This window comes from Anolis carolinensis, chromosome 2 (assembly GCF_035594765.1).
Source record: "Anolis carolinensis isolate JA03-04 chromosome 2, rAnoCar3.1.pri, whole genome shotgun sequence".
Taxonomy (NCBI): domain Eukaryota; kingdom Metazoa; phylum Chordata; class Lepidosauria; order Squamata; family Dactyloidae; genus Anolis; species Anolis carolinensis.
In genome coordinates this window covers 215613831-215625467 of record NC_085842.1, presented here as the reverse complement: position 1 = coordinate 215625467, position 11637 = coordinate 215613831, and the positions used below count along the sequence as shown (strand labels likewise).

The window sequence follows — 11637 nt, the reverse complement described above, 5'->3', positions numbered from 1 at the left end:
TTTAAGCCTGCACTTTCAGATCAATCTGAGTTGAATGGAGTAAACGTTAAGATATGTAGACTGGCTGATTCTTGTTACATGCCTTGAAGTCAATTAGGAAGACTCCTATTGGGATAAATTATTAGAGGGGCTTCACTTTTCCTTTCCTCTGAGGCTGAGAGAGAATGACCATCCAGTGGATTTCCATGTTTGAATGGATTCCAACACCCAAACTATACTACTACTGGGTTGCTGTTAGTTTTCAGGCTGTATGACCATGTTCCACAAGCAATCTCTCCTGATGTTTCTATGGTAGGCATCCTCAGGGGTTGTGAGGTCTATTAGAAATTAGGCAAGTGGGGTTAATATATCTCTGGAATGTTCAAGGTGGGAGAAAGAACTCTTGTCTGTCTGAGGCAAGTGTGAATGTTGCAATTGGCCAGCTTGATTAGCATTGAATAGCTTCAAAGTCTGGCTGCTTCCCACCTGGGGGAGTCCTTTGTTGGGAGGTGATTAGGAAGTGTAGTTTAACACCTTTTGAGGGTTACTGGTTGGGGAAGACTTAGTTCAGCTGCCTCTTTTCCAGCAGCCGGGTAGATGCTTTTCAGAAGCACCTAAACATGACTTGATTTGATTCCTGTTACAGCTTCTGTACCTGGTGTAGCCCCTGCACTGATCAACAGACCCACAAACTGCTCACACTTCCAATTTTAGCCTTCCTTCTGAAAGGGAGCTTCACAACACCTTGTTGCAGGGAATGATACTTTCATGCTCACCTGATGCATCCTCAGTCTTTTCTGTCCTGAAGTGTCCTTCAGTTTCACTGGGTGATACATACCTCCTTCTGCTATGATAGGGGAGCGAAATTTGTCATGTCTTCATCCCTCCCACCCAGGAATCTGCAATCAACACTTTCTCTTCCTTCTTCCACTTCATCTTCTCATTGAACCCTCAATATATTAAATAGAAGGCTTCAACCACTTTCACTAGAGGCTGCAACTGACATTTGACAGACATTAACTTCACCCCATAACAATAACGGAGGGTTTTTTTTGTGATTTTCTGATTACCCTTTCTCTTTTTTGTAGGGGAAGGAAGGAAAATAGAAGAAGAGGAGATAGAAAGGAAGATGGAAGCAAGGAGGAAAAATAGAAGAGGAGGAGGAGGAGCAGAAAAAGGTCAAAGAAGAAAGGAAAATAGAAGGGGAGGAGGAGAGAAAGATAGAAGATGAATGGAAGGAAGGAAGGAAAAATAGGAGGAGGAGGAAGGAAGGAAGAATAGAAAAGAAGGAGGAAAAGGAAGAAGAAAGAAAAATAGGATAAAGGGAGGAGGAGAGAAAGGTAGAAGATCGAAGGATGGAAGGGAAAAAATAGGAGAAGAAGGAAAAGGAAGAAAGAATAAAAGAGGAGGAAGGATGGAAGAAGGAAGGAAAATAGTAGAAGGGGAGAAAGGTAGAAGATGGAAGGAAGGGAGGGAGGAAAAAAATAAAAGGAGGAGGAAGAAGGAAGGAAGGAAAATTGAAGAAGAGGAAGGAAGAATAGAGGAGGAGAGGAAGGAAGATGAAAGGAAAAGAGAGGAAGAAGGGCAGGGGAGAAAGGAGGGAGGAAGGAAGGAAGGAAGGAAGGAAGAAAGGAAGGAAGGAAGGAAGGAAAAAGGAGAGAGAAAAACACAAGAAGCGGAGGAAAGGGATAAGAAAATATATATGCCCCTCTCCTTCCTTCCTTCCCTTCCCATCTTCTATCCTTCCCTCCCTCCCTGCTTCCTTCCTTCCACCTTTTCATACCTTCCCTTTCTTCCCTCCTCCCTTCCTTTCCCTTCTTCCTTTCCTCTTTCCTTCCCTCCCCATTGTGTTTTCCCCTGCTAATGTTATGCTGAAAAGGAAGGCTAAACTTCTCCAAACGGATTAGTTCGTCTGTGGCACGGGGCCTTTCACACACATCTAGCATTTACATATCTAACAATTTCGTCCCTTCCTCCTGCCTTCTTTCATGCCTTCCCTCCTTCCCTCATGCCTTCCTTCCCTTCCTTCTTTCCTTCCTTCCTGTATGCCTTCCTTCCTTCCCTTCTTCCCTTCCTGCCTTTCTTCATGCCTTCCTTCCTCTATGCCTTCCTTCCTTCCCTTCTTCCTTCCTTTCTTCATGCCTTCCTTCCTTTATGCCTGCCTACCTACCGTCCTTCCTTCCTTCCTTCTCTTCTTTCTTCCTTTCTTCATGCCTTCCTTCCTTTATGCCTGCCTTCCTTCCGTCCTTCCTTCTGTCCTTCCTTCCTTCATGGCTTCCTTCCTTCCTTCCTTCCCTTCTTTCCTTTCTTCATGCCTTCCTTCCTTCCTTTATGCCTGCCTGCCTGCCTTTCTTCCTTCCCTTCTTTACTTCCTTCCTGCCTTCTCTTCTTCCTTCCTTTCTTCATGCCTTCCTTCCTTTATGCCTGCCTGCCTGCCTTTCTTCCTTCCCTTCTTTCCTTCCTTCCTGCCTTCTCTTCTTCCTTCCTTTCTTCATGCATTCCTTCCTGCCTTCTCTTCTTCCTTTCTTCATGTCTGCCTTCCGTCCTTCCTTCCTTTCTTCCCTCCTTCCTTCCTTCCTTCTCTTCTTCCTTCCTTTCGTTCCTTCCTTCCTTTCCTTCCTTCCTCCCTTCCTTCCTTCACTTCTTCCTTCCTTTCGTTCCTTCCTTCTCTTCTTTCTTCCTTCCTTCCTTCCTTCCTTCCTTTCCTTCCTTCCCTTCTTTCCTTTCTTCATGCCTTCCTTCCTTCCTTTATGCCTGCCTGCCTGCCTTTCTTCCTTCCCTTCTTTCCTGCCTTCTCTTCTTCCTTCCTTTCTTCATGCCTTCCTTCCTGCCTTCTCTTCTTCCTTTCTTCATGCCTGCCTTCCGTCCTTCCTTCCTTTCTTCCCTCCTTCCTTCCTTCCTTCTCTTCTTCCTTCCTTTCGTTCCTTCCTTCTCTTCTTCCTTCCTTCCTTCCTTTCCTTCCTTCCTTCTCTTCTTCTTTCCTTCCTTCCTTCCTTCTCTTCTTCCTTCCTTCCCTTCTTCCTTCCTTCCTTTCCTTCCTTCCTTCCCTTCCTTCCTGTCTGCCTTCCTTCCCTCCTTCTCTTCTTCCTTCCTTCCTGCCTTCTCTTCTTCCTTCCTTTCTTCATGCCATCCTTCCTTTCTTCATGCCTGCCTTCCTTCATGCCTTCCTTCTTTCCTGCCTTCTTTCTCTTCTTCCTTCCTGCCTTTCTTCCTTCCTTCCTTCTCTTCTTCCTTCCTTCCTTCTCTTCTTCCTTCCTGCCTTCCTTCCTTTCGTTCCTTCCTTCCTTCTCTCCTTCCTTCCTTCTCTTCTTCTTTCCTTCCGTCTCTTCTTCCTTCCTTCCTTCTCTTCTTCCTTCCTTCCTTCTCTTCTTCCTTCCTTCCTTCTCTTCTTCCTTCCTTCTCTTCTTCCTTCCTTCCTTCTCTCCTTCCTTCCTTCTCTTCTTCTTTCCTTCCGTCTCTTCTTCCTTCCTTCCTTCTCTTCTTCCTTCCTTCTCTTCTTCCTCCCTCCCTCCCTTCCTTCCTTCCTTCCTTCCTCCCTCCCTCCCTCCCTCCCTCCCTGGGGCGTGGTGGGTCCCCTGGAGGCTTGCCTCCCTTTGCCAGAGGAGCCCTCGGGGCGCCGTCTCCTTCATTCGGCTCTGGCTGGGCCAAGGCGAGTCCCGCCCGCCCCTTTTAAGGCAGGGCAGGAGGGCGGCTGGGAGTGAAGGAGTTGCCCAGGTGAGGCTGGTTGGAGAAGGTGCCTCAGGGAGGGCCAGACGCAGGCTGACTGAGGACAAGTGCGCAGCTCTGCTTGTGTGTTTCCAGGCGGGAGTGGTGTCCGACGGCCCCTGGAGCGGGCGATGACGGCCGAGGGCGCCCCTGCCGCCGCCTCCGCCTCCGCCTCGTCGTCGTCGGGGAAGGCGGAGGCGGGCCCTGCGGAGGGAGCGGGCGCGGGGCGCCGCCGCAAGCGCCCGGTCCCGCGCGGGAAGCCGCCCTTCAGCTACATCGCGCTGATCGCCATGGCCATCGCGGCCTCCCCGGAGCGGCGCCTGACGCTGGGCGGCATCTACCGCTTCATCACGGAGCGCTTCCCCTTCTACCGCGAGGGGCCCCGCAAGTGGCAGAACTCCATCCGACACAACCTGACGCTCAACGACTGCTTCGTCAAGGTGCCCCGCGAGCCCGGCCGCCCGGGCAAAGGAAGCTACTGGGCCCTCGACCCCGGCGCCCGGGACATGTTCGACAGCGGGAGCTTCCTCCGGCGGCGGAAGCGCTTCAAGCGCGGGGACCTCTCCACCTACGCCGCCCAGGACCCCGCCGCCGCGGCCTACTCGGCGCCCGTGGGCTTCCCGCCTCCGCCCGCGGCCCTCTTCGCCCTGGAGATGGCCCCAGACGTGACGTCACCGTCGCCTGGCAACCACTGTGCCTTCACAGGGCCCGGGGCCTACTCCAGCCAAGGCTGCGCCCCTGGCCCTGGCCTGGCTAGGCCTCACAGCGCCCATCCGTATTCCTACCCTCTCAACCAAGGCGCCTATCCTGGTGGAAGCAACTTTGGCACCTCTGCACACCTCGGGGTGCCCGCCTCGCAGCCCCTCAGTGGTGACACCGTGGACTTCTATGGCTACGGTTCGCTGGCCCACAGCTACGGTGCCGCCGGAGGGCAACTCAGTGGCCCCGGGGCCTACCTGCGGCACTCCACGTACCCCAGCAGCATAGACAGATTTGTTTCTGCCATCTGAAGCTAGAACATGGCAGCATGAGGCAGAAGTCCAAAATGGGCCTCCCAAGCAGCCCCATGTCGTCGTCGCCGCCTTGCTGTGCTGTTGTCTAAAGCATGTCGACTTTGTGCTGTGAGGAGGGCTTTGCCCAACCTGGCTTCACCGTTTTGGTCTCGGTGACCACACTGGGTGCTCCTGTGAAAGGAACCGAGGTGGGACATGTTGACAGAAATGTGGCCCCTGGTCCCGTGACTACTGCACTATGATATAAAATGACCATGCTGAGAGGGGATACTGGGAAGACACGACTGGACATCTATGCTAACCATTTTATGCAGCTTTAAGACAGTATCGAAGAAAGGGGTTTCACTGTGCAGTTGATTACTGGACACAGGAAATCCTGAAACTCAAAGGCTTTCATGGCCGGAATCACTGGGTTGCTGTGAGTTTTCCATGCTGTGTGGCCATGTTCCAGAAGCATTCTCTCCAGACGTTTTGCCCACAACTATGGCATGCATCCTCAGAGGTTGTGAGCATGCCTGCCGTAGATGTGGGCGAAATGTCAGGAGAGAATGCTTTTGGAACATGGACATACAGCCCGGAAAGCCCACAGCAACCCAATCCCGAAACCAGTTTGAGGCCCGGTTGATGATTTCTCAAACCACGGCTGGATCTACACTGCCATATGATCTAGATTATCAAAACTGCTAATCCAGATGACACTATGTAACATGATTTAAATGTCCTTTTCTAATTAGTTTTATCATAAAAACATGGAAAAGGTTTATTAAACTTCAAAAACATTGTGTTGTCAAAGGCATTCGTGGTTTGCTGTGAGTTTTTCAGGCTATAATAATAATTTCGTGCCCGCCTCTCCTCACAGCTTGAGACGGGTTACAGAAATTGCATGGTGGCTCAGTGAGTTAAACCCATATGCCAGCTGAACTACTGACCTGAAGGTTGAGTTGCTGACCTGAAGCTTGCTGGTTAGAATCTGTGATACAAGGTGAGCTCCCATCTGTCAGCTCTAGCTTGCGGGGACATGAGAGAAGCCTCCCAGCTATCATATCCCTTAGGCAACGTATTTGTAGACAGCCAATTCTCTCACACCAGAAGTGATTTACAGTATGTTCTCAAGTTGCTTCTGACACGATAAACCCAGCATTACTAAAACATAAACAAACATAATCATTTTAAAACACTCTGTAAAATACACATATTAAACATACCTCCATAAAATATGTATCAAAATACACACAAAAAAACCCAGGTATACAGCAGAGTTTAAAATTCAGAATTAAAACTGTCTGGGTAGGCCTGCCGGAAGAGATAGGTCTTCACTTGTATGTTAAATTTCAACAGCTGATCCAGCTGTCAGAGCCCTATCCAGCCGGAGCGGCTGATGAAAAGGTCTGTAGGAGAGCTGTAGGAGACAATAGTGCTGAAGCATGGCTATACAGCCCAGAAAAACTCAGCAACCCCTGCAAAAGTTTTACTGTTGTGGAACATCCTGCTACAGCACATTTTGCTTTAGTTTTTTCATTAATATCTTGTAGAGTCTCAACCAATTCAACATAGTTTGTGGCAGCCACAAAAACCAAGTTTCTGGAGTATAGCACCTACTTTCAAAGTAAGTACTACACAATTAAACAAGAAATAACACTTTCAAACCGGGAACAATTTTTTTTCAAATTTTGTTACATAGTGTTGTCTGTGTTGATTGGATTTTGTGAGTCTACACCGCCATATAATCCAGTTCAAAGCAGATAACCTGGATTTTATATGGCAGTATAGTTGGGACCTCAGAGACACATTAAGAGCTTGCTTTCTTTCACTCACTTTTGTGGTCATTTGTTAACTGGCCACCACAGTTTGAAGCTGCATTCAGTGGTCCGCGGAGATGGAGCCATGGAAAAAAATTTTCAGGCAGGACTGTAAAATGTGAACATCTCAGCTTTTTCAAGTCAACGTTTGGTCTTCCTTTATCTGTTCTTTCCTACTTGACTTTGTGGGCTGCCTACATTTCTCAAATGATATGCTGCAGAAGTTGTCTCAATAGTAAAAGGCAGCCACTCTTTTTCTTCCATTTTCCGAGGTTAGCCGGGTTTCTATCAAAGTATGAATAACTATCGCAGGTGTGTGCTTCATATCCTTAATTCCACATTTTCACTGACTCACAAATTCATTTGAACAAATACATTTGGGGTCAGTGAGTCACACTTCCTTTTGAATGCTTCAGATAAATGCTCTCTATAGCTTTGTTTTCTGATGGGTTTGGGACTGTAATAAAATACTTTTAAAATAGACTTTGCTGGACAGCTCTACTGATTGTGGATACTATTTGTAGATACGTAGATTTTCCTTACAACAGGAAAAAGAAACTGCTTCTTGATGATTTGAACAACAACTTGAGTCAAATGTCCACCCTATTTTCATGAGTTTGAGAATATAGGTAGTGGTCCTATAGCCAAATAATAGTACTGTACATTTATTAACATCTTAAGGATGAAATGTTGCAACAAAAAAAAAATCATTGTCTTATCAGGGATTTTTGCTTTATGAAGCAAATGCCTGCAAAAGAACACAGCTATTTCCCTATGTTGAGCATACTGTGTTTATAATCATGTGTAATATACTGTATGTATAAACTGAGGACAGGTTTTAGGGTCAAAATTTTTTATTTTGATATGACCTGTGAATAGTCGAGGGTAATTCTATGGAGAGGGGAGAGCACTGGTGCCAATTCAGGGCCAGCCTTTTCTGGATGCTGCCCCCACCATCTCTCCGCTGAGGCATTCAAAAAGACCAGAAGTGGCATCATAGCGGAGAGAATAGTGGGGGTCGGTGCTTCTTTTAAGTTCCGTTGGTACAGACTAATCTCTATTCAGAGAAGTGATGTTTCCTTTTCTGTAAGAGATAAGATATAGTACTGACATCGACCCATGAATAAGTTGGTTGTTTTTTATTTCAAGATTTATACATTAATATATAGACTAATTTATCTCTCAGCCTCTCAGCATTTGTTGTTAATTGTCTAGAGATACTTATTAAAAGTCTAACAAACATTTTAATGATTTTTTAAACAAGAAACCTTACAGGGAAGGTAGAATTACTATACTATCCTATTTTCTCCTCAATCATCCTCTTAACTTCTTCCTATCCTTGTTGAATTAAGCAGGACTTTTCTATTGTCCCAACACTGGTTGGTGAGGCAATTAGTGGAAAGGCTACTGGACAAATGGTTTGGTCAGAATAGGGATGACCCCAAGCTGCTACTGTGTCATTAAGAATTCAAAACCAGCTTCTCTGTATGGTAACCTTCGCTAAAAAAAACTCCAATTTTTCATGTGAACCGAGTGTCGAGGAAAGAAAGATCTGTACATACAGTTAAAATGATACTGAGTTTTGAGGACAGTAATAGTTTAGATTTCAGATTGCTCCTATATTTTAAAAATAAACCCCATTACTGAGAAGAATAATTCTCTAACTAACCTCTGAATTTCTGTGGAAAGGGAATTCTATTTATTCCAGATATAGCAACACACACATAGTATTTGCAAAATGTTACAGTGACAAAAATCCGTACAGTTCTCCTAGAAAGAGATGCAAACACTCAGGTATTTTCTCCTGCATTCCTGGGATGAAAAACTTCCAGAAGTGAGAATGCCTCCCATGAACCCAACATGAACCCAATGTATATCACCACCGTGCCACTAAATTTACCACTTTCTTTATGGCTTTGTTAATGCAACCATCCCAATGCCAGGGATTTAGGGAGAGCATCTCTTTTAACTTGAATTGTGTTCATCTTAAAAATATGCACAGCATTTTCAAAACATCTTGTTTTAAAGAGATGTCACCTCCTTTTTGCTGTTGCCATACCAAATTCAATAGCAGGTACAAAATAATGTGGGTGAGCCAGACTTATCACCAAGCTAGTTTAACATTCTTAAAACAGTTGCAGATCTGGATACTCACAAGGAAGGCATGAAACTTGGGGTGGGCATGATACACCACCTATGAACATAGGATTTCATTTAACTATTGACTCTGTGCCAATATCTGATGTCTAATCCTTTTATTAAAGCTAAACTTGAGGAGAGCCAATGTGGTGTAGTGATTTGAATGTTGGACTAGGACATAGGGAGACCAGGGTTCAAAACTCCTGCTTGGCCATGGAAACCTATTTGGTGAACTTGGACAAATCACACTCACTCAGTCTCAGAGGAAGGCAATGACAAGCCCACTCTGAACTAATTCTGCCAAGAAAACCCCATGACGGATTGCCGTAAGACAGAAATTACTTGACAGCATTACACAACATAATCACTAGTTCTTAAAGCAACATTCATGTTTTGTAAGTACATATCATGTCAGCAAGCATTATCTTCGATCTTGTTAAAATCTTTTGTTGTTTGGCTTCATTGTGTTCTTACATTTTGAAAAACTTGCATATTTTCGTAAACTGCGTGCTTTTGTGCTTCTTACAGAAAAAATGAATTGCAAATCTAGAATTCTGTACATAATTCTAAAACTTTTGTGCCCCAGACCTACTAAATGACATGGCATCTATCAGTTGCATGCACTGGGCATGTTGTTACATTATTTTCATGATACTGACAGCATTATTTGATTGATTTTTTTAATGGTAAGTGTTAGTTTTACTTAGTTTTACGTTAAGGACAAATGCTGGCTCACAGAAGTGAGTATAGTAGGAAAGCAGGCAGGAGGGGATGTGGAGCAAAAGGGAAAGAGAGGTAATGAATATGATTTTGATGTGCTGATTTAGATGTGCTGAATGAGGAGAATCCACTCTTGAGTCATGAAAACCACCATCCAACCTTCTTCATTTTAAAACCTTTTAGAAAATAAAATATGTGCATATTTTCTTTCCCTAAATATAGGGCCAAGGAACAATGTTTTTTTCAAAAAGGAAAACTCAGAAATTATTCCATAAGCTTGGCCAGCCTTTTTACAATACAGTACACTAAAACAGTCCTTCTCAGGCCCCTTCTACACTGCCATATAATCCAGATTATCAAAGCAGATAATCCACATTATCTGCTTTAAACATTTTCTGGGTCTACACTGCCAAAAATTCAAGTTCAAAGCAGATAATCTGGATTTTATATGGTAGTGTAGAAGTGGTCTCTGCCTATCCAGTGCAAGGCAAGGAGTTATGGGGAGGATACTGGGACCGTACTTCTGCCTGTTGGTCAGAAATGCTTCACTTTTCAAACTTTGCTTTTTTGGAAATTCACTGTGGCTCAATGGCCCGTAGCTCAAAGACTAACACCAGTCTGTGAATCGCCACTTTGAGTAGAACTGCAATAAATCATGCCTCAACATTTTTTTTCAAATTCGCTTTATAATTTGTAAATAAATAAATAAAACTAAAACAATATTTCAATCAGGTTTACAGCAGGTTTAACCAGATTCAAAGTTCTTAAATAAGTGGTAAAACTTGTTGGCACTGACAGCTTTAGAGTCATTGTACAAAGGGTAATAGCTGGTGTTTTCACTGCCTTTTAATGCATTAGTTTCAGAAAAGCTCCTGAGGCACCATTTTACCCCACTCCCTTGCTCCTCAAGACCACCACTAGGTAGACCCTACACTTTAGGCTATTTACACCAGAAGGCAAGATAGCATGCTATAAGAACTTGGATGCAAGCAACTGAATAATAGCATTTTTTCTCATTCAGGAGTGGAGAATGTTTGATTATCACCGTGCCTTGCTATTGACCATGCCAGTTGAGGCTCATGGCAGTTTAAGACTAAAACTTCAGGAGGAGATCTACATTTCCTCATGCTTCCTGCAAATTATTTTCACCTTTTTTTTTGACCAGGGACCACTGGAACAGGGACCACTCTCCAACATTAGTACCAAAAGAGTTAAAATCAGTTTTTGGTCAACATTAGATTCTATTTGGTTATTTGGGGTGCTGATTCAGAAAATTGCATTGGATAGACCACATCAGCTCTAGTTTCTGATACAAAGCATCTGCCATCCAGTAGTTGCCAGCTGCTCGCCCACAGAAAACCATATTTAATAATCTAGAGCTTATGTGGTCTATCCAATGCAATTTTTTGAATCAGCACTTCAAATAACCCCTAAAAACAAAGACAACAAGAATTTTTTTTTGGTTGGGCTGTGTTATCAGTGGATTTTGTTAACGCTCATGTAAAAAGGGGGAGGCTGAGGTTGAAAAAAATACAAAAAGCGGAGCACGAGACCCAAGAAACTGTCCTTAACGGCATTAATAATAATAGTAGTAGTAATAACAATAATAATCATAATAATCATAATAAAAACAACAACAACTTTGGGAGACTAACCAGGGTCTTACAAAGGGCTGCTTTCTCATTACAACTCACGTGTGGCAATGGAAGCGAGGAGGAGGAGGAGGAAGAAGAAGAAGAAGAAGAAGAACAACAACAAACTTTGAGGGACTCTCTCTCACTCCCTCGTGCATACCCCTGGGTGAGTCTTCTCTGCTCTGGCCTGAGTAGCCTTCCAAGGCCGAGAAAGCGCTGGCAAGCACAACAGCCTTCCTTCCTTCCTTCCTTCCTTCCTTCCTTCCTTCCTTCCTTCCTTCCTTCCTTCCTTCCTTCCTTCCTTCCTTCCTTCCTTCCTTCCTTCTCTCCCTCTCCTTTCTCTCGCTCCCTCATGTGTGCCATCCCATAGGGTTAGTCTTTTCTGCCCTAGCCTAGGAAGCCTCTCTCCCTCTCCTTCTCTCTCTCTCTATCCTCCAATAGCAGCATGCATCCCTGGTGTCAATTTTCCCTGCACACAAGACCTTATTTGAGGTCTTGTGGTCCACCAGTGGGCTGTAGCCCAAAGTTTGGGAACTACTGCTGCAAATGGTTTTTAAAAGTCAGATGAACCTCTTAATCTTTATTCCACCTTTCCAGTCGTGTGCCTCTTAGATGTTTTAGATGACAGTGGATGATGGAAACATTTGG

The 11637-nt window shown here is 44.8% G+C and overlaps 1 protein-coding gene across 1 annotated transcript; it reads left to right on the top strand.

Annotated features, from left to right (window-relative positions):
• The first annotated feature begins 3599 nt into the window (after positions 1–3599).
• On the top strand, positions 3600–7738 carry foxe1 (forkhead box E1). Its single transcript, XM_008121291.2, has one exon. It carries the CDS (start codon positions 3816–3818, stop codon positions 4692–4694), a length of 879 nt encoding a protein of 292 aa, XP_008119498.2. The 5' UTR covers positions 3600–3815; the 3' UTR covers positions 4695–7738.
• Positions 7739–11637: the final 3899 nt, after the last annotated feature.